Source organism: Anolis carolinensis, chromosome 1 (genome assembly GCF_035594765.1).
Source record: "Anolis carolinensis isolate JA03-04 chromosome 1, rAnoCar3.1.pri, whole genome shotgun sequence".
Taxonomy (NCBI): Eukaryota; Metazoa; Chordata; class Lepidosauria; order Squamata; family Dactyloidae; genus Anolis; species Anolis carolinensis.
The window spans coordinates 24,165,474-24,184,441 of NC_085841.1; the positions used below are offsets into that span (position 1 = coordinate 24,165,474).

General features: G+C 41.9%; 1 protein-coding gene across 2 annotated transcripts in view; it reads right to left on the reverse strand.

Moving 5' to 3' along the window:
* Positions 1-10,416, reverse strand: part of prkce (protein kinase C epsilon) — a 371,743-nt gene extending 361,327 nt beyond the window's left edge. Inside the window, exon 1 of one of the 2 annotated variants that reach the window (XM_062971287.1) lies at positions 8,716-10,415. In XM_062971287.1, the coding sequence (XP_062827357.1) occupies positions 8,716-9,063 (348 nt within the window). In that variant the 5' untranslated portion in view covers positions 9,064-10,415. Of the gene's footprint in view, positions 1-8,715 lie in introns of both variants that reach the window. The other variant, XM_062971291.1, reaches the window with a different exon arrangement.
* Positions 10,417-18,968: the final 8,552 nt, after the last annotated feature.

Genomic DNA, 18,968 nt, shown 5'->3' on the forward strand with positions numbered 1-18,968 from the left:
TGGATGTTGCAATTTTGGATAAAGGATGCTTAACCTGTAGTACTCAGTTTCCATAAGATGATAAAAAAGAGACTGAGCCAAATGAGAAGTGAATTCTGGAGGAGGCTTAGAAGGAAGAAGGTGACATCAAGTAGGTTTAGTGATTGAGCATTTTAGACATAAGACACATGTCTTTGGTGTCTCTAAATGAAGGCGACATCATTCATTCACCTACCAGCCATCCTTGTTTCATAGCATCCAAACAGTCCTGCTGTTTACAGTCACTACGGCTGTAACTGTCAATTTTGTTAGAGGCGACTCATATTCTGTGGAAGTCAGCAGGATTTAACTATCCATCTGCACAGGCTTGTAAGCCTTTAGGTCTTCAGCCAATTTTTGAAAGGCTGCTTTGATAGGCAGATGTGGAAAGCTTAATGACTGGAGGCCTTTAGCAATCCCTGCCCTGCTCTGTGAGTTTTTAGAACCTTGTTATAACATGTGACACTCTCAATGTTGTTGGATTGCAACTGGTAGCAAACATGGATAGTGGAGACAATGGGGGTTGCAATGCAAAAATGTCAAGCAGGCCACATTGCCCATTCCCTTGTTACAGCTCATAACGTTCTGTTAACATTAAACCCATCGAAGCTGGTGTCCAATATTGCAGAAACACTATTGGGATCTAAAAACCTAGTGGTAAGATTTAAAGAAAGATCCGTCTACATTGACCATATAATGCAGTATCGAACTGAATTATATGGCAGTGTAGATGGGGCTGAAAATACATCACTATCAAACCAAAGCATTTTTTCCTAATGCCTGTTTTTAGAAATGAACAGCCATTGCAGTCAGCCCACCATATCCACAGATTCAACCAAACATGTCTCAAAATGTTTTTTTTAATGCAAAGAGTAAACACTGATGTTGCCATTTTATATAAGGGACATCTTTTTACTACACCATTTTCTGATATGGGACTTAAGCACCCATGGATTTTGATTTTCTATTGGCAGTCTTGAAACCAACCCTCTTTGGATACCAAGGGCCCGTTGTATATATCCACCCCTTCTCTCCCCAAATATACAGGCAAGAATTTCTCCAGCCCAACACAATTCGGCATGAAGCATTTGCTAAATGGGAGTGATCCTATTATACAAAGCCTCCCATTGATAACATTCTATGAGCTACAGATACAAAGTAGGTTGTGTAAACATGGGCCAGTAGTTTTGGTTTGGGGCTATTTGGTGAATGACTAAATATTCCACGAGTCTAAGAGGAGAGAAATGCCTCCTTTTAGTGCCCATCCTATTAACATAACAGTTGCTATCATGATTCCTGGCACTGTGCTTGTGTATCATTGCAAGAGCTTGTTCTGTAACCATGGAATCTGTCTACATCGCAGTCATAATGGACAGAAAAATATCTAGCATTTTCTAACAGCAGCTGAGAAACAAAAAAAAATATAACAGATTTTTTAAAAAAACTGTTCTCTAGAATAATATCTTGATGTAAGGCGGGTCATGCCATTGGCACCACTGTGTCTTTTGGCTGCAAATGTTTTTGTTTTTGTTTTTTTGAGACAGAGCTAACCAAACACATGCAAACAAAATTATAATTCACATAGAATCCACACTCTTACTTTGCTCAGCAAAGAACTCAGTATCTAGTTTTGAAAAAACAGTACTGATTTGAAGGACATGTGACTAGTTAACAACCCTGTATAGTACAACTTCCATATCTGTAGAAGTTAGGTTTTCAGATTTTGCACAGATGTGTGAAACCGCAGATAATAATTAATGCTCTTATTTTCAATGTGCTTAATTGTTGGATGTACCAAGAAGAGAGTGCAGCTTGTCCAGGAGGCCCTGAGTGAATAATTGAATTAATAAACCTGTGAAGTGAAACCATGTATATCAGTTCTGCACATACTAGGGTCAAAATGTATTCCAGCGAAAGCACAATCTGAGTGCCCTCAACATAAGGATAAGGATCGCATTTCAAGTACTGCCTTGCAAAGGAGTGCAATCCAACTCTCCTTAGGTAGGAAACACACACCATAAAACTTCAGCATATATAATGAAAATTAACCATTGGAGGCATAGCTTATGATGACAGAATGAAAAGGGTCCTGGGCTTGAAAATATTGACAATTTGTTCTCTCTGACATCCTATTAAAGTATATATAATGAACAGTGACAATCAAGACAGGAGGACTGACTACATCAGAGCTCTGTCTCCCACTCAAAAATGGCACAGCATTCCCTCTAATATGCAGCCTTGACTCTGGAGCCATCTCTATACATGGCCTCCAAAACTATTTCTGTTCTACAGATGAAACGACTGGCATCTCTGACAGTTACAAATAAAGGAAAGCATTGGTTTGTAAAACGAGCTGCAGATAATTAGCTTTGTTATGCTGCAGAATATAATCAAACTATTAATATGCTGAGACAACACGCTATCAATGAATCTAGATTTGGGCAATTTGACTGTAATAACAAAATGCAGTTCGGGGAGCAGTGCCTAAGAGTGTAATGTCAGAAGCTTAATGTGCAGCAGATGGGCTGCATCAGAGATTCATCACGTTGAATGCAAGTTACACAATAACCCACAACAAAGCTCATCAAATACTTTCCTTCATTGTATTTTGGGGACTGAAAAAAGACAAGGTTCGCTAAAGTATAGCATGAGCATAGGCAGCAAACTCATACTGTTTTCATTGGGCCATCTAGCTTAATATTATCTACCTAAGGCAGTGGTTCTCAACCTGGGGTCCCCAAATGTTTTTGGCCTACAACTCCCAGAAATCCCAACCTGTTTACCCACTGTTAGGATTTCTAAGGAGCTGAAGGCCAAAAACATCTGGGGACCCCAGGTTGAGAACCACTGATTTAGGGGATGCATCCAGGTGAGACCAGAGATAATTTGGGGGGGGGGGGTCTTTTTGTGGATTGGATGAACCATGCAAACTACCATAGAACAAAAGCAAAGGCAAAACTGGCCAGAAATCCCCGCTCTGAAATTTCAGGGTTTTTTATTTTTTAATGCAGGGTTGAATCTATTTAAAAGATTAATTGCTGTTTCTCTGAAGTTTCCAGGAGGCCAAGTCATCTTCTTTGTTTACCCAGAAAAAGAAGGTTATGAAATCTAAAGTTGGGGCCACATGGACTGTACAGTGACCAGCACTGACATCCTAGGATTTCACATTCAAATTTCTGAGAAGAGATGTTACGAGACCAACTCTAAGACCTTCAATGTGCAAATCCTATCAACAAACTATGGCTACCACAAAAAAAATGATTGATAAAAGTAGAGCTAAACAGAATCTGAGAGCTCATTAACAGCAATAAAGCAATCTGCCGAGAAACGAGAAGATCGTATTTCATTATGTGATAAAATTCTATAGATATGACAAAGCTTCAAAGTATATACTATATTCATGTTACCTGCAGCCACTGGTCCACCACTCTTCAACTTGTCTATGCACAACGTATTTAGAACCTGCATCTGACCATCAACACTATGTATATCAGTGGTTTTCAACTTATGGGTTCCAGATGTTTTGGCCTTCAACTCCCAGATATACTAACAGCTGGTAAACTGCCTAGGATTTCTGGGAGTTGTAGGCCAAAACACCTGGGGACCCATAGGTTGAGAACCACTGGCGCATATGGATTTAATTTGAAGAAAAAATGAATGCATGTTCTTATGGACTGATACGTTTTATGCAGATAATTGTACTGTGTGCAGTGCAATTCTACATAAAAACCTGTTGAGTTTGACATGAAACACATCCACAAACACATGATGGTAGAGACAGAAGGACGGGCATTGGACAACCGTCATCTTTACATATCAAGAATGATATGATCAAGCCTACCATGATGAATATCTGCTGCTGGAAAACCTATCCATAAGACAGACACAACTCAACAAAAGAGCAAGATTTTTTCTTTTAAAATCAACTCTGATCAAATGGCTACTGATATTCATGATATTATTAAGAAGATTTATGATTCTCAGATTGCATCCTTTCTAATGGTGTGCTGCTCTTCTCTCAGCAGCTTTGAGTACACAGGTTAGCAATGGGCTTCCTCCAATGCTGATTTATTTGTTTGTTTTACTGTTGAGAATTCAGGAAGCCACTGTCAGGAAAAAGTAATAATAACTCATTTCAATTATAGATTTGAAACAGAGACGCTGGGGCCGAGAATGGCAACAGCACTAAGGAGCACAATAGGCAACAGTAGCAACAGAAGTAGATCATGTGTATTATTGTGTTTTGGCAAAAGTAACAATTTTCCATTGTATTTCCCCATTATTGAAGTCAAGGTGAATGTTATCCATGTAATGACTTAGGGTTTTGTTTTTTGTAACAGCCAATGCACTTCGATTCAAAGATACGGTTCAAAAAGCATCCTCATGTTATCAATTTTCTCTGAATTTCATCTCTAGCCATTTTAATCTTGTGTTTGTTGTCTCTGAGTCTCAGTTCTGAGGAAAAGGTAGGCTAAAGATCTAATAAGTGATATAAAGAATATACTTGTTTTTCTTCCTGTTTCAGAAGTAAAGCACAGGTTCAGTCAATATTTCTTTAATCCCTTATGAGAGGTTTTTATGTATCCTCCTAACAGGAGCCAGTCTGAAAAAACCTAAAATGCCCAAACTAAAAAACAATTGCATCATGCAGTTAAAGTTTTTGGAGAATATGGATTGGAAATAGCTTTCTGCTGAATACAAAATCAGCACTAAAATTGCTTCTGGGTGATGTATGAAGTAGCTCTTATCTATTTATTTTTCTATATAACTCCCCCTCTCCCACTTTTTTTTTCAAGATGAAATCAAGACGAAGTATTTGGGCTCCCTAAGGCATCTAATCATCTATGTACAAACGCAAACATCCTCGGTAAAGTGGCTACATCACATTCCTGTAAACTATGTCCTGGGAACCTTGAATATTGGCCTATTTCTTTAAGTACCCAGACAGATACTTGCTTCCAAACTATTACTACCTCCATCCAGATTGCAAAATTAATATATTTGCACCCAATCTGAGCTTATTGTAAGTAACCATCTACCAGATAGGAATACGGGGAGCTAAAACTGAATTCAGAGAGCATTTGGTTTCTTCCATCGATTTCTCAATGCTTCACAAAGAGGGACAATGTGATACAGGTAGATCTGAACCATACATTTGGTTCCTTCCCTTTTTACCTCTGATGAAATAATAGCAAGAAAACAAATATTGTGGATATTTTTCACTCTGTGAATAAACTGAGCTTAGAGAACAATGGAATGAACGAGTAAATCCATGTTGCTCAGGGACTTGGATTCCTGGGTATCATGAAGTTCAACTAGGACACTGTTCTTTCAGTGGGTTTTGGACTAGTATACATGTTTGTAATGCCCGACTCAGAAATACCTACGCCGAAGAAGAAGAAGGCAACTTTGACTTTGAATTTAAACGGTCCTCAACCCAGGTGCTGAAACCCTGGCTTAGAGCTCTCCAGATATTTCTGTGGACATCAGCCACTGGAAACTCCCAATGAATATGTCCAAAGAAAGGCAGATTCTCCAAACTCTGGTGGTAGCACAACAGAGAAAGACCACTACATTATATTTTGGGGGAAAGGGCTCACAGTCAAAAAGTAGACAGTGCTGAACTAATGGAACAATGTTCTTTCACAGCCTTAACATCACATGCTGAAACATTTGTATATGGGGCAGGGAACATGCATGTTCAAACTGTTTCCACCACAATATATGTGTGCTTACAGCCTAATATTCAGCTTATGGCTAAAATCCTATGCGTGATTAGAACTGGACTTGATGTGACCAACCTTTTGGGCATAGTAACAGCCATGTGCTTGTGCCTGAAGATGATGTGGTCCAGAAACATGGACTTGGAAAATTTCAGGAAACCATTCCCAGTTAATTTTTGATGATCTGCACACACATTGCAGAAATCCCAGCCAGCTTACCAGCTGTTAGGAACTGTGGGAGCTGAAGTCCAAAACATATGGAGGCCAAAAGATTGGGAACCACAGGTCTACAGCATCTTTATCTTTCTCCCCTCTCTTCCTTATTTTCTCAGGGTGTTTCTATATTGACAGCTCCTAGAATTATGAATTAAAGGACATTGTGTATCTAGTTTATGTTTTCCTCTTTGATGGTTCATTTGAAGGGGGAAAAAGAGGGCGAAGTAAGGAATCATAATTGGAAGACAACAATCTTTTGTATTTCCTCCTCCTCCTGAGAAAAAAGGCAATGCAAGGCAACTGAAAAAGAAGCAATCAGAGCAATTGATCCATAAAAGCATCACAATCTTAGGCTGCTATCTGTAAAATGGGATAGCATTATCAAGGTTGTGGATAATTTTGCACATTAAATCAATGGGGATAAATTAACACTTGCATAAGTTCCAGAGGTTCATTAGGTCTGTTCTAGTTGGAACAACAAATGGATCTAGGCTCAAATAGGCAAGGCAAATAATCGATCGCAGCTTCTGCAAGAAGCTGCAAAAATATATTTACACATCCAGATACTGGATGCTCCACATACTATAGTAATGCAGCATCATGAGGTTATTTTCAAGGACATACCATAAATATTGAAGCACATTTCCTCCCAGCTTTAACTTTCACTTGCTCTCGTCTTGTCCAAAACAGTAATCTCTGATTACTTCTTTTGGGAAAAACCACCAAAGACTAGCGAGAATTGTATAGGGCATTAGAGCCTAGTCATTTTTTATCACCAGAGTTATCTCACAGATTCAGAATATTCTCGCCAGGTTACTATTTTTTAAAATTTACAATAGAACTAGTTTAACAGCTAACAGAAGAATGTAAATATGTGTAATGAAACGAGGATACATCACGTCCCTTATCTATTTTGTAGATAATCCAGAAACAAATATCTTTACATTGTAATAGCAATGGGGGAAAAGATAATTACAACGATAGTCACTTTATGTTGACAATAAAACTACTTTTTAACAAGGAATGGGTAACTGCAGTAGCGGCTTCTCCACAGTGGGACATGTTATCAAAAATGGTCAAAAATATGAAGAGGTCAATTTTGGTTTTCACTTCTTAGGATTTTTGGAACATATTGAGCTATTTGGTTATTTGCGTATGAGTTTGGGGGGTCAGAGTGGGGTGCTTAGTTAATAATGGCATTCAAGATGATATTTTGGGATGCCCCACTGATGATATACTTCCCTTTTAAATAAACGGTGTGCAAAAGGTTTTCAGACTGCGTGTGGCACCCAAGTGGCACTTTCGTCACACCTGTTTTATGTTGTTTCCGAATCACTTGGGATGTTAGTCCACATTTAATATCCAATTATTTTTAAAAGAAGACACAGCTATTGCTAAGGAGTTTGTATTAAATTAGGCATCACAGCTGTTCTCTTATACAATGATACATCTCCTAAACTACTCTCACAGATGTGCTATTAACCCTAAGGAGGTGGTGATGGGGGAATCAGGGCCTTTATTTATTTCTTCTCTGAGATTTTCCCTGGGATGACACCTCAGATTCTTATTTTAACTTCACACATTGTGGGCAGAAAATAACTTGTCGATGAGGTGATTCAATATTTGCTGAATTTCCCAATTTCATTCATTGCTTTTCCCTCTCTCTGTTAAACACCAGGCACACATTCCTTTCCTGATGTCACCTCAAGAAGACTCCCCAGTGCAATGCAGCATTTCAACAGGCCTGAAATATTCTCTGCCAGCCCTATCTCTTAATCTGAAATGAGATTGTTTTATTGTTTTATTGTTAGCATTATTTCCGAAAGACCGACTTGCATGCCAGATCAGTTGTGGACAGTCTCACCTTCTCAACAATAGTCTTCAAACTCTGCGGATCTCTCAGCCCTGTTGCATCATAACATCTTACAATGCTAGACATAGACTTTGGGAGGGCAGGCAGACCTGTAAGCACCGAGATGCTGTTTAAGCATTCAGAGCCACCTTTGTCCTTTAGGAAGGCCACAAAAAGCCGTGATACAGAATGTTTCCAAATCTGCAGAGCATATCTTCTGAAAATGTAGCTATTATTTTGCTAAACTATTTGGCATTCTCTCAGGAGCTTTAGCTATGACAAAAGTTGGGGCTAGATGGTCTTTGGGACCTTATAAAACTATGATTCTAGATATTTCTGGGGCATTAAAAATAATTAGAGTCAGACAGAGAGAGAGAACCTTGGTATTTGTTTTGCCATTGTGCTAAAGCTGCTCAGCAAAAGACTGTCTAGATTCAAACACCGGTTTGGGCCAGCATGACTCTATAACCACCAGAAGGTACCAGGAGCCCAATCTAAGCGTCACTTGTGTTCTCTTATGCTCTGGAAAATTTAGATGAAAGTACTTCTCTGGGTACTTAAGAAAAACATCCTATGAAATATTCAGCATCTCTTGCGTGAGAGACATGTGCAATAAAACTGATAACTGTCAGGGCTGAAATATTGTCACTCAGTGGGGAGGACAGATTTGAGTGTGCCTCCATGCTCACATAGCAGACCTGGAACCCTTGAAAACACATCATCCAGAGATGTACAATGTGGGCACCTGCCTGACCACCATCTCAGCCTGCCTTCCAAGATGCGGCATGTCACTACACATCTGTCAAACAAAGAGTGATATTTCACTGAGCTCAAAAGCCACGTATGTAGATCAACAGACAAACCAACCCAGACCGACACGGATGCGCACACGATCTGGCCACTCACCCAGTCCTCGAAGTGGCGGCTCCCATTTTGCAGCAAGTCCTCAAACTGGATCGTACAGTTGGCCACAAAATCGTCGTACCCTATGGGGGCATCGTGGAAAACAGCCATCTCAATCTTCCTCCCGTTGCTCACGTCGGTGACAAACTCATCATGCCACGCGGGGCTGTTGGTCTTCTGCTTGGTGGAGGTCTGCCCGATCCTGGAATCGTCCACGTTGAGAGCAATGTACGGGTCCAGCAGAAAGGTCTGGGGCTTGGGACCCACGGCATGGCGGAGTGACCATGCGGTGGGCTTGAGATTGACCGCTTCGCAGATCTTAATTTTCAACATGCCATTAAAAACCACCATGGTGAGATGGCTTCACTTGGGATCTGGCGTCCTGGTCGTCGGCCTCCTTTCCCCCCTGGGATTAAAAGCACCCTCTGTGAAGCCAGGAGCGAGATCAGTGTGGAGGTTCCTCCAATAAATAAGAAGGCGGGCTTCGGCAAAAAAAGAAGGTGCTGCTGGCAGAAAGGCAGCCTGAGAGTAGGGGGGTTCCTTTTGGTTGCTACCTATGTTGATTTAGCCTTTCCTCTTGCGACACCCAGTGAAGACATACATGCATGCATACATAGACATACATAGAGAGATAAGATAGATAGATAGATAGATACTCTTTGCTGGTGTGTGAAGGAGACAAAAACAAGGAGGGGAGGGGAAGGAGGGGAGGACGCTTGCAGAAAATCCCAAAATGCACAATCAAAAAAGGTCCCCAGCGGAGGGTGGATGTATTTATTTTTTCAAATACACACACATGGACTTTCCTCCTCTTCCCCTTCACCCTTCCCCTCCCCTCTTCCCTCCCCCCCTCTCTCTTTCCCCCCTCTTTAGAGCATAATCCTGGATCAAGGCTTCTTCTGCAACAACAACAACAACAACAGCAACAGCAGCAGCACCAAAAAGCAATCCGGCGTCCTTGCACGCTCTAGTGCTGTCTTGTCTGTGTGTGTGCAGCAGGAGAAGAAACAACACAAGAAGGGAGGGGAAAGGAGGGGAGGGGAGGGGGGGAGAAGAGAGAAAGAGAGAGAGGGAGGGCAGGGAGGGGATCACACAAACAGAGGCGCAGACACTCACAGAGAGAAAGAGCCCTCCTCAACAATCACCACAGCCAAACACCCAGCCCTGCCTCCTTGACGCAGCCGTCCGATTTCTTCCTTCCTTTCTTTTTTGGCAAGAGCAAAAGGGGAGGGAGAATGAGAGCAAAAAAAAAGGGGGGGGGGAGAGAAATCTTCCAGTCCGGAGAGCCTTACATCCGCCTCTGCTGCTGCAGCCGCTTCCTCGCCGCCTTCTTCTCGCCGTCCTCCTCTTCCTCTGCCTCCAAGGCCAAAGATCCAGTGGATCGGATCCAAGGCATGGGGAGCCACTGATCCGGATCGCTGGGGGGAAGGAGGGAAGGAGGGAGGGGGCAGGAAAGGCGCGCTGGATGGGTGTGGGGATCTCTCTCTCTCTCTCTCTCTCTGCGTTTCCTTGTCTCTCTCGCAGCCTCCCTCTCTCTCTCTCTCAATTAATATATTTTCTTAATGCAACAGCGCTCCACCCCGCAACGGCGTTGGTTGCCTGGTGCGTTGGGTTGGGAAGGGAAAGAAGCGCAGGGAGGGCGGGCGAGGGGGGGGGTTAGATCTGGCTGATCTCCGAAGCGTTTCCCCCACCTCTGTCTCTCTGAGTGTGTTTCTCTCTAGTGCAGGAAATGCGCAAAAGACGTCAGGGGCGAGCGATGTGTGTGCCTCAGTGCGCGCCGAGAGAAAGTTTTTGCCTCTTGGGGGAGCCGTGCGCCTTGGCCCAGGCCGCCCAAAGTGGGGGGGGGGGGGGAGATAGAAGGGGCTTCTCTTTGGGCCTGGGGACAGATCGGAGCCCAAGGAGGCGAGGAGGGGGTCGCCTGAAGGAGGAGGAGGAGGAGGAGGAAACTTCTTCCAACTCTCTTTCTCTTTCTTTCTTTCTTTCTTTCTTTCATAGAATCATAGATAGAGTTGGAAGAGACCTCATGGGCCATCTAGCCCAACCCCCTGTCAAGAAGCAGGAAAATCGCATTCAAAACACCCCGACAGATAGCCATCCAGCCTCTGCTTAAAAGCCTCCAAAGAAAGAGCCTCCACCACACTCTAGGGCAGAGAGTTCCACTGCTGAACATCTCTCTCACACAGTAAGGAAGTTCTTCCTAATGTTGAGGCGGAATCTCCTTTCTTGCAGCTTTAAGACCTTGTTCCACATCCTAATCTCCAGGATAGTAGAAAACAAGCTTGCTCCCTCCTCCCTATGACTTCCTCTCACATATTTATACATTGGCTATCATGTCTCCTCTCAGCCATCTCTTCTGCAGGCTAAACATGCCCAGCATTTTAAGCCACTCCACATAGGGCTTGTTCTCCAGACTCTTGATCATTTTAGTTGCCCTCCACTGGACACATTCCAGCTTGTCCAAATCTCCCTTCAGTTGCGGTGCCCAGAATTGGACACAGTATTCCATGTGTGGTCTGACCAAGGCAAAATAGAAGGGGTCCCAGTGGCGCAGTAGGTTAAACCACTGAGCTGCTGAACTTGCTGACTGAAAGGTTGGAGGTTCGAATCTGGGGAGTGGGATGAGCTCCTGTTGTTAGCTCCAGCTTCTGCCAACTTAGCAGTTCAAAAACATGCAAATGTGAGTAGATCAATAGGTACTGCTCCGGTGGGAAGGTAACAGCACTCCATGTAGTCATGCCGGCCACATGACCTTGGACGTGTTTACAGACAACTCTGGCTTTTCGGCTTAGAAATGGAGATGAGCACCAACCCCCAGTGTTGGACACAACTAGACTTAATGTCAGGGGAAAACCTTTACCTGTGACTTCCCTGGATCTAGACTAGTGGTTCTCAACCTGTGGGTCCCCAAATGTTTTGGCCTTCAACTCCCAGAAATCTTAACAGCTGGTAAACTGGCTGGGATTTTTGTGAGTTGTAGGCCAAAACACCCGAGGACCCATAGGTTGAGAACAACTGATCTAGACACTAGACTCCTATTTATACAGGCCAAAATCCCATTGGCTTTTTTGGCCACCACGTCGCACTGTTGGCTCATGTTTAACTTGTCCACAAGGACTCCCAAGATCGTTTTCACATGTACTGCTCTCGAGCCAAGCATCCCCCATTCTGTATCTTTGCATTTCATTTTTTCTATCTAAGTGGAGTATCTTGCATTTGTCCCTGTTGAACTTCATTTTGTTAGTTTCGGCCCATCTCTCTAATCTGTTAAGATCATTTTGGATTCTGCTCCTGTCTTCTGGAGTATTGGCTATCCCTCCCAATTTGGTGTCGTCTGCAGACTTGATGATCATGCCTTCTGGCCCTCTACCTACGTCGTTAATAAAGATGTTGAACAGAACCGGGCCCAGGACGGAGCCCTGCGGCACTCCACTTGTCACTTTTCCAGGATGAAGAGGAAGCATTGGTGAGCGCCCTTTGGGTTCATTCGCTTAACCAATTACAGATCCACCTAACCATAGTTTTGCCTAGCCCACATTTGACTAGTGGGCTGGCCAAAGGTCATAGGGGATCTTGTCAAAGGCCTTACTGAAATCCAAATACGCTACATACCAGCATTCCCTGCATCGATCCAGCTTGTAACTCTATTTAAAAAAGAGATCAGATTAGTCTGGCATGACTTGTTTTTGATAAATCCGTGTTGACTATTAGCGATGACCACATTCCTTTCTAAGTGTTCACAGACCACTTCCTTAATGATATTTTCCAAAATCTTGCCTGGTATCGATGTGAAGCTGACCGGACGGTAATTGTTTGGGTCGTCCTTTTTTCCCTTCTTGAAAATAGGGACCACATTTGCCCTCCTCCAATCTGCAGGGACTTCTCCTGTTCTCCAAAAACTCTCAAAGATGATTGCCAGTGGTTTTGAAATAACTTCCGCTAGTTCCTTCAATACTCTTGGATGCAGTTGATCTGGCCTGGGGACTTGAATTTGTTTAGAGCGGCCAGGTATTCCTGGACTATTTGTTTCCCTATTTGGGGCTGGATTTCTTCCTCTCTTTCCTGTTTTCCCTCCTTCTCCCCGTTGGATAGCAGTAGGTGGGGCTTGGCTCGGGGTCCACTCCAATGGCAATAGGAACCCCCATTGGCTTTCTTTTTCCTCCCTCCTGGTCCCAATTGAGGTGGATTCTCCTGCCTTTTCCCCATCCGTTGACAGTCCCAGGAAGTAAAGGCAAGAGATTCCAAGAGACCCTCAGAGGGAAGGAAAGCCTACACTAGGGTGTGCCCCACAAATTGGGAAAGCAGCTAGGGCTCTAATATTTATTTATTTTTATATTTGGAAACAGGCTGGATGGCCATCTGTTTGGAGTGCTTTGATTGTGTGTTCCTGCATGGCAGAATGGTGTGGGACTGGATGGTCTTTGGGATCTCTTCCATTTCTAAGATTCTATCATTCCATCATTCTAATGCAGGAATTGGCAAACTCCAGGTGTTTTGGACTGCAACTTCCACAATTCCTAATAGCTTGCTGGATGTGACTACAGCGACAGGCATCAGCTTACTTTTGCACAACCGAAAACACACCTTGCCTTTTTGAAGAATGCAAGCTGCAGGAAAAGAGATTGATTTTAATACATATTGATTTCAAATACTTTATAAACCGATGTTATTTGTTTAATCCATTGTTGTTCCCCACCTTGATCCATCAAGAGATAAGAAATAAATAGGAATATAGTGCCTAGCTCTAGGAAAATAATAGCCCCACTCTATTATTTTTTGGGCAGACCCCACTGGACTACTGTGTTCAGTTTTGGGCACCAAAATTCAAGAAGCTATTGACAAGTTGTGATGTGTCCAATTGATTCAAATTTACAGGAAAAGAGATTACATTTAAATATTAGGGAAAAATTCCTTACACCAGTGGAATATGCTGCCTCAGAGTCCAGTGGCATCATCTTATCTGGAAGTTTCTAAGCACTCTGGATGGCCATCTGTCCAGAGTGATTGTGTCTTCCTGCATGGCCAAATGGGGTTGGATTGGATGGCTCCTGGGCGTCTCTTCCAATGCTATGATTGTATAATTTTATGGTATTACCTCCTGCCTCTTGCAATACCAGGCCACCCATTCAATGCATTGCTGGGCTGGTTCTTCTCTTGGTTACTGTTATGATCATTGATCATCACAATTATTATTGGAAAGAGGCAGTGGAAAGAGTTCATATCATGTCCAAAGGGGCTTCTAATCAGAATATCATTGCTATTTATTGATTCTGCAAAGCCAGCCACTCATGTGCCTGCTGTTATTGGCACAGATTAATACAAGCCTATACAGGTTTGCATTAGCTTAGCAAGGGGAATATTTGTCTGCATGTTAATCGTGTCGTGGAGTTGGAGGAGACTCCAAGAGCCACCCAGTCCAATCCCATTCTGCCATGCAAAAACACACAAGCAAAGCACTCTTGACAGATGACCATCCAGCCTCTGCTTAAAAACCTCTAGGGAAGGAGACTCCACCAGACTCCAAGGCAGTATTTTCCACAGCTCTTACTATCAGAATGTTCCTCCTGATGTTTAGGAGGAATTTCTTCCCCTGTAGTTTGAATCCACTGCTTCAAGTCCTAGTCTATGGAACAATAGATACCATATCCTTGTTTATTTCTTATCTGTGGATTGAGGTGGGGAACCATGATAGATTAAACATGTAGTTCCACTTTATGAAGCATATGAAATCAATATATATTAAAATCAATGTTTTAGTATTCATAACAAATTGATAGGCCTGCTGGAAGAAGCGTTTACTGCTGTTTTAAATGCAGACAGTGTTTCCATCGGACTAATGAGCAGGTCCTTCAACAATCTGGGGGTGGATGGAGAAAAAAGACTGACTGAAGTAGATATTCTCCATAGGACCAGAGTGTACAGGGTGGATGTAACATTTGATAATGTTTCTGTTCCTGTTTTGAAAGTATTATTTCCTGTTTAATTGTGCAGTACTTACAGTAGAGTCTCACTTATCCAACACTCGCTTATCCAACGTTCTGGATTATCCAACACATTTTTGTAGTCAGTGTTTTCAATATATCGTGATATTTTGGTGCTAAATTCGTAAAAACAGTAATTACTACATAGCATTACTGCGTATTGAACTACTTTTTCTGCCAAATTTGTTGTCTAACATGATGTTTTGGTGCTTCATTTGTAAAATCATAACCTAATTTGATGTTTAATAGGCTTTTCCTTAATGCCTCCTTATTATCCAACATATTCGCTTATCCAACATTCTGCCGGCCCGTTTATGTTGGATAAGTGAGACTCTACTGTACTTTGAAAGTAGTTGTTATACTCCAGAAACTTCATTTTTGTCACTGTCACAAAGTATGTTGACTTGGTAGAGACTCAATGAGATATTCATTGAAAAACTATAAAAAAAATGTGCTGTTGGATGTCCCGCAAAAAAGTTTTTGCAGTTTAATAAACTTTTTCCATGTTTTTAAAATAGAACCAATTGGAAAATAACATTGATAACCCAGGAACAAAAATAATTTTACATAGTGTTATATGTAGGTAACCTGGATCTTTGTAGGCCTTTAAAGGTGACAACTCACACTGGGCCCTTCCACACAGCTATATAACTCAGAATATCAAAGCAGATAATCCACAATATCTGCTTTGAACTGGGTTATCCACCTTGGGCTCGGGCTGTGGCGCAGGCTGGAGAGCAGCTGCAATCAATCACTGCAATGAATCACTCTGACCAGGCGGTCATGAGTTCGAGGCCCGCTCGGAGCCTATGTTTGTCTTGTCTATGTTAAAAGGCATTGAATGTTTACCTATATGTGTAATGTGATCCGCCCTGAGTCCCCTTCGGGGTGAGAAGGGCGGAATATAAATGCTGTAAATAAATAATAAATAATAAATTATCTGAGTCCTTGCTGTAACTGGGAAAACTAGCATAGTGATTTTAAGCTAGCAACCAGTGGAGAGATTGTAATATTCATATACAGTCAACCCTCCACACTTTCTAGTGTTAGGGATGCAAAACCCCTCAAAAGTGAAAATTTGTTTGTTTGTTTTTAAAGCTCTCTGGAAATCTTTAGTCCTCTAGCACAATTGTATGGTTAACTTCCACCAGAAATTGACCATAGAATTACAATGGAAGATCTAGAAAGTCCTAAAGAGGATATTTTATCAACTATGCAAATAATCAAATCCACAGAAATTGAGGGCCAGCTGTAATATGGTTACTCCTAGATTTACCAGAATCCAATCTTGCTGCTTGAACTAATGTAACTGGAATGTCCAAACTTGGTACAGAGGTAGCTCAGTGTACAGTATATTGCAGAAGCCCAGCCTTGAGGTTGCCAGCATAACTCCATCTCTAGATCTTCCCGTTTTAAGAAGGGACACACTGCCATAGCATAACTGAACCTTATAGTAAACACTGCTGTGGTACATCTATTTGGACTGTCATTTGGACAGATGGATCTAGAAGCACTTGCAAGCTTTGAGCAATTTTTCAGAGGGAGTGTAACCCAATCCTGGACTGGCTGACACAATTCCAAACCCAGGTTAGGATTAATAACATTGTAGAAGCAAAGAGTAGGCCATAGTGTCCAACTTCATGAAAGCTGCCATGTGTAGGTTAGATCCTTGCTCTTTCTGACATTTAAAAATGCTAGAAGGCACTGCCTGAGTAGGTAAAGGTACAGGTTTATGCCTTGCTTTAAAAAGGCAGAATTTAAAAAGTTCTCCTTGGATCCCAGAATTCTGGATAATTATCCATCATCTGATGTGTGACTCGTGTCTGAATAGGACAGGGACTTTTCACAGATGACACCTTGGTTCTGGAATGTCTTCCACATGCTAAAAGATTTATGGTGATTCAAAAAGACCAGAAAATTCAGGATTTTGTTCTTCTTTGTTCTGATTTTATTTTGGAGGGCCTTCCCTACATGTTTTGTTTATGTCAGAATATTTTCAGTCATCTCCCACTATAATCGGAGGCTTTTATACCAATGTTCCAGGTTGGTTTATTTTAACCCGGTATAAAATCAAGAGAAAACCAGTGTGATGTAGTGGTTTGAGTATTGAACTATGACTCTGGAAGGAAGGACTTGAATCCTCATTCAGGCATGAAAACTCACTGGGTGACCTTGGGCAAGTCGCACACTCTCAGCTTAGGAAGAAGGCAAAGGCAAACCACTCCGAACAAATCTTGCCAAGGTCATTTCATTTTAGGGCCATTGTAGATCAAAGACTTCAAGCACACAACAATACACAACAAATAAAATCAGGGAAAACATGATCAAATTCTGGGACATTTCAGTTAGTCTAGGTCAGTGGTTCTCACCCAGTGGGTCTCCAGGTGTTTACAGCTCCCAGCAATCCCAGCCTGTTTACCAGCTGTTAGGATTTCGAAGCGTTGAAGGCCAATACATCTGGGGACCCACAGGTTGAGTACCACTGGTCTAGATGCACCCCACAGTCAATTTGTTTGTTTCCTAGCATTGGAAATAAATGTGAAAATTGCTTGTTTAAACATGCCTTTTAAAACTAGATAGCTCTAGAGTTACAGGATGATGACAAGAGTGATTATTTTGATGACTCAGTTTTATTATGCTTTGAAGTTTGGGGCGCTGTACAGAATCAAAACGTGGCTAGATAGTGCTGATAGCTGCTGTATTTCAGCAGTAAAAACTGGAGGGCGACATATTCCCCACTCCTGTCTTCTGCTGTCCTATTTTCAGGCACAAGGCAGCTGTCTCCACTGTAACTCATATTATATTATGTTAGGTAGAGATCTGGGTCTCTATCAAGCCACACAATTAGAGCACTTCGATACCACTGAAACTGCCATAACATTGGGGTTTGTAGTTTTGTGAAGTGTTCAGGATTTTCTGCCAGAGAGTTCTAGTGCCTCATTAAGCTTTCGATGTCAGGATTCTAGAGTGTGCGACAAAGGGTGCATCTGTACTGTAGAATTAGTGTAGTTTGGCATCACTTTAACTGACGCAGTTCAGTACTAAGGACTCCTGAGAATTGTAGTTTGGTGAGACACCAGCACTCTTTTACTGAGAAGGCTAAATGAGAAGGCTTGTAAAGTTACTACTGTGATTCCACAATATAGAGCCATGGCAGTTAAAGTGATGTCAAACTGCATCCATTCTACAGTGCAGACGCACCCTGTGTGAACCTCTCTCTGTGCTGCTTCAGACTAAAAGGCAAACTCCAGCATTTCAAACCAAGTCAAGAAACAAACCAGCATTTTAAATCGAGGCAGGAAATAAATGTCAAGGAAGACTGTTTGGCAGGGAGGCAGCCCAATACCCAAACTTGCACATACCCCCATAAATTAATTGTAATAGCATTACATTGTTGATATGAGTACATATCATACGGAGGCTCATGTCAATGTATGACACAAGCACAGGAGAATATGTAATGGCCTGGTGTGAGTATTTACACTTGCTTCGAATTTTCCATCCAGCTGTTTAGTTATTCCCTGGCCTCTGGTCATTTGTCTTCCAATCAAAATCCCACTGGAATCTTTTTAGCGCTATCCAAGCTGTTGACAAATGCAAGTTTGGAAGCAGATGGGACTGGAAATCTTCCATGATCCATCTTTCCACATTTCTTTATAACTGGTTTTATCAACATTTTCTCCCTCTGTCATATGCAGCCTGTACATATATCTTGCCAAGGGACAGTGAGATAAAGTTTTGACTTTTCAATATGTGATGCTTTTGAGTAGCATCCGCTTGATGCAATTGATAAGACTCCCTTCTATGCAATTATCAGAAGAGGCATCAAAGCTTTGGTTTCTATAGTTCAGATTTTCATCTATGAAACCAGTCATTTCCATCGTATGCTAACTCATCAGTGGTTTCTTTTGGCCTCAAATGCAACATTTCTCAAACAGTCATTGCACTACCGATGATGATATACAACCGGGATGGTTAACATGACACTCAGATACTGCACTCAGGAAACATGGCTGTAGTTTTAAGTCAAGCTGAAATATTTATGAGAGCTTAGTTCAGCAATTATATACAGCTGTGGATTATATGGCAGTGTAGACTAAGATAATCCTGTTCAAATAAAATAATGTGGATTTTCTGCTTTGATAACCTGGATTATCTGCAGTGTAGAAGGGGCCTCAATAAGATTTGTTCAGTACATGGAAAAGCATATATGATTCATATTTCATAATATTTTCCCTTCACTGCCAACCTCAACCCTGTGACTATGTTTTGAAAATC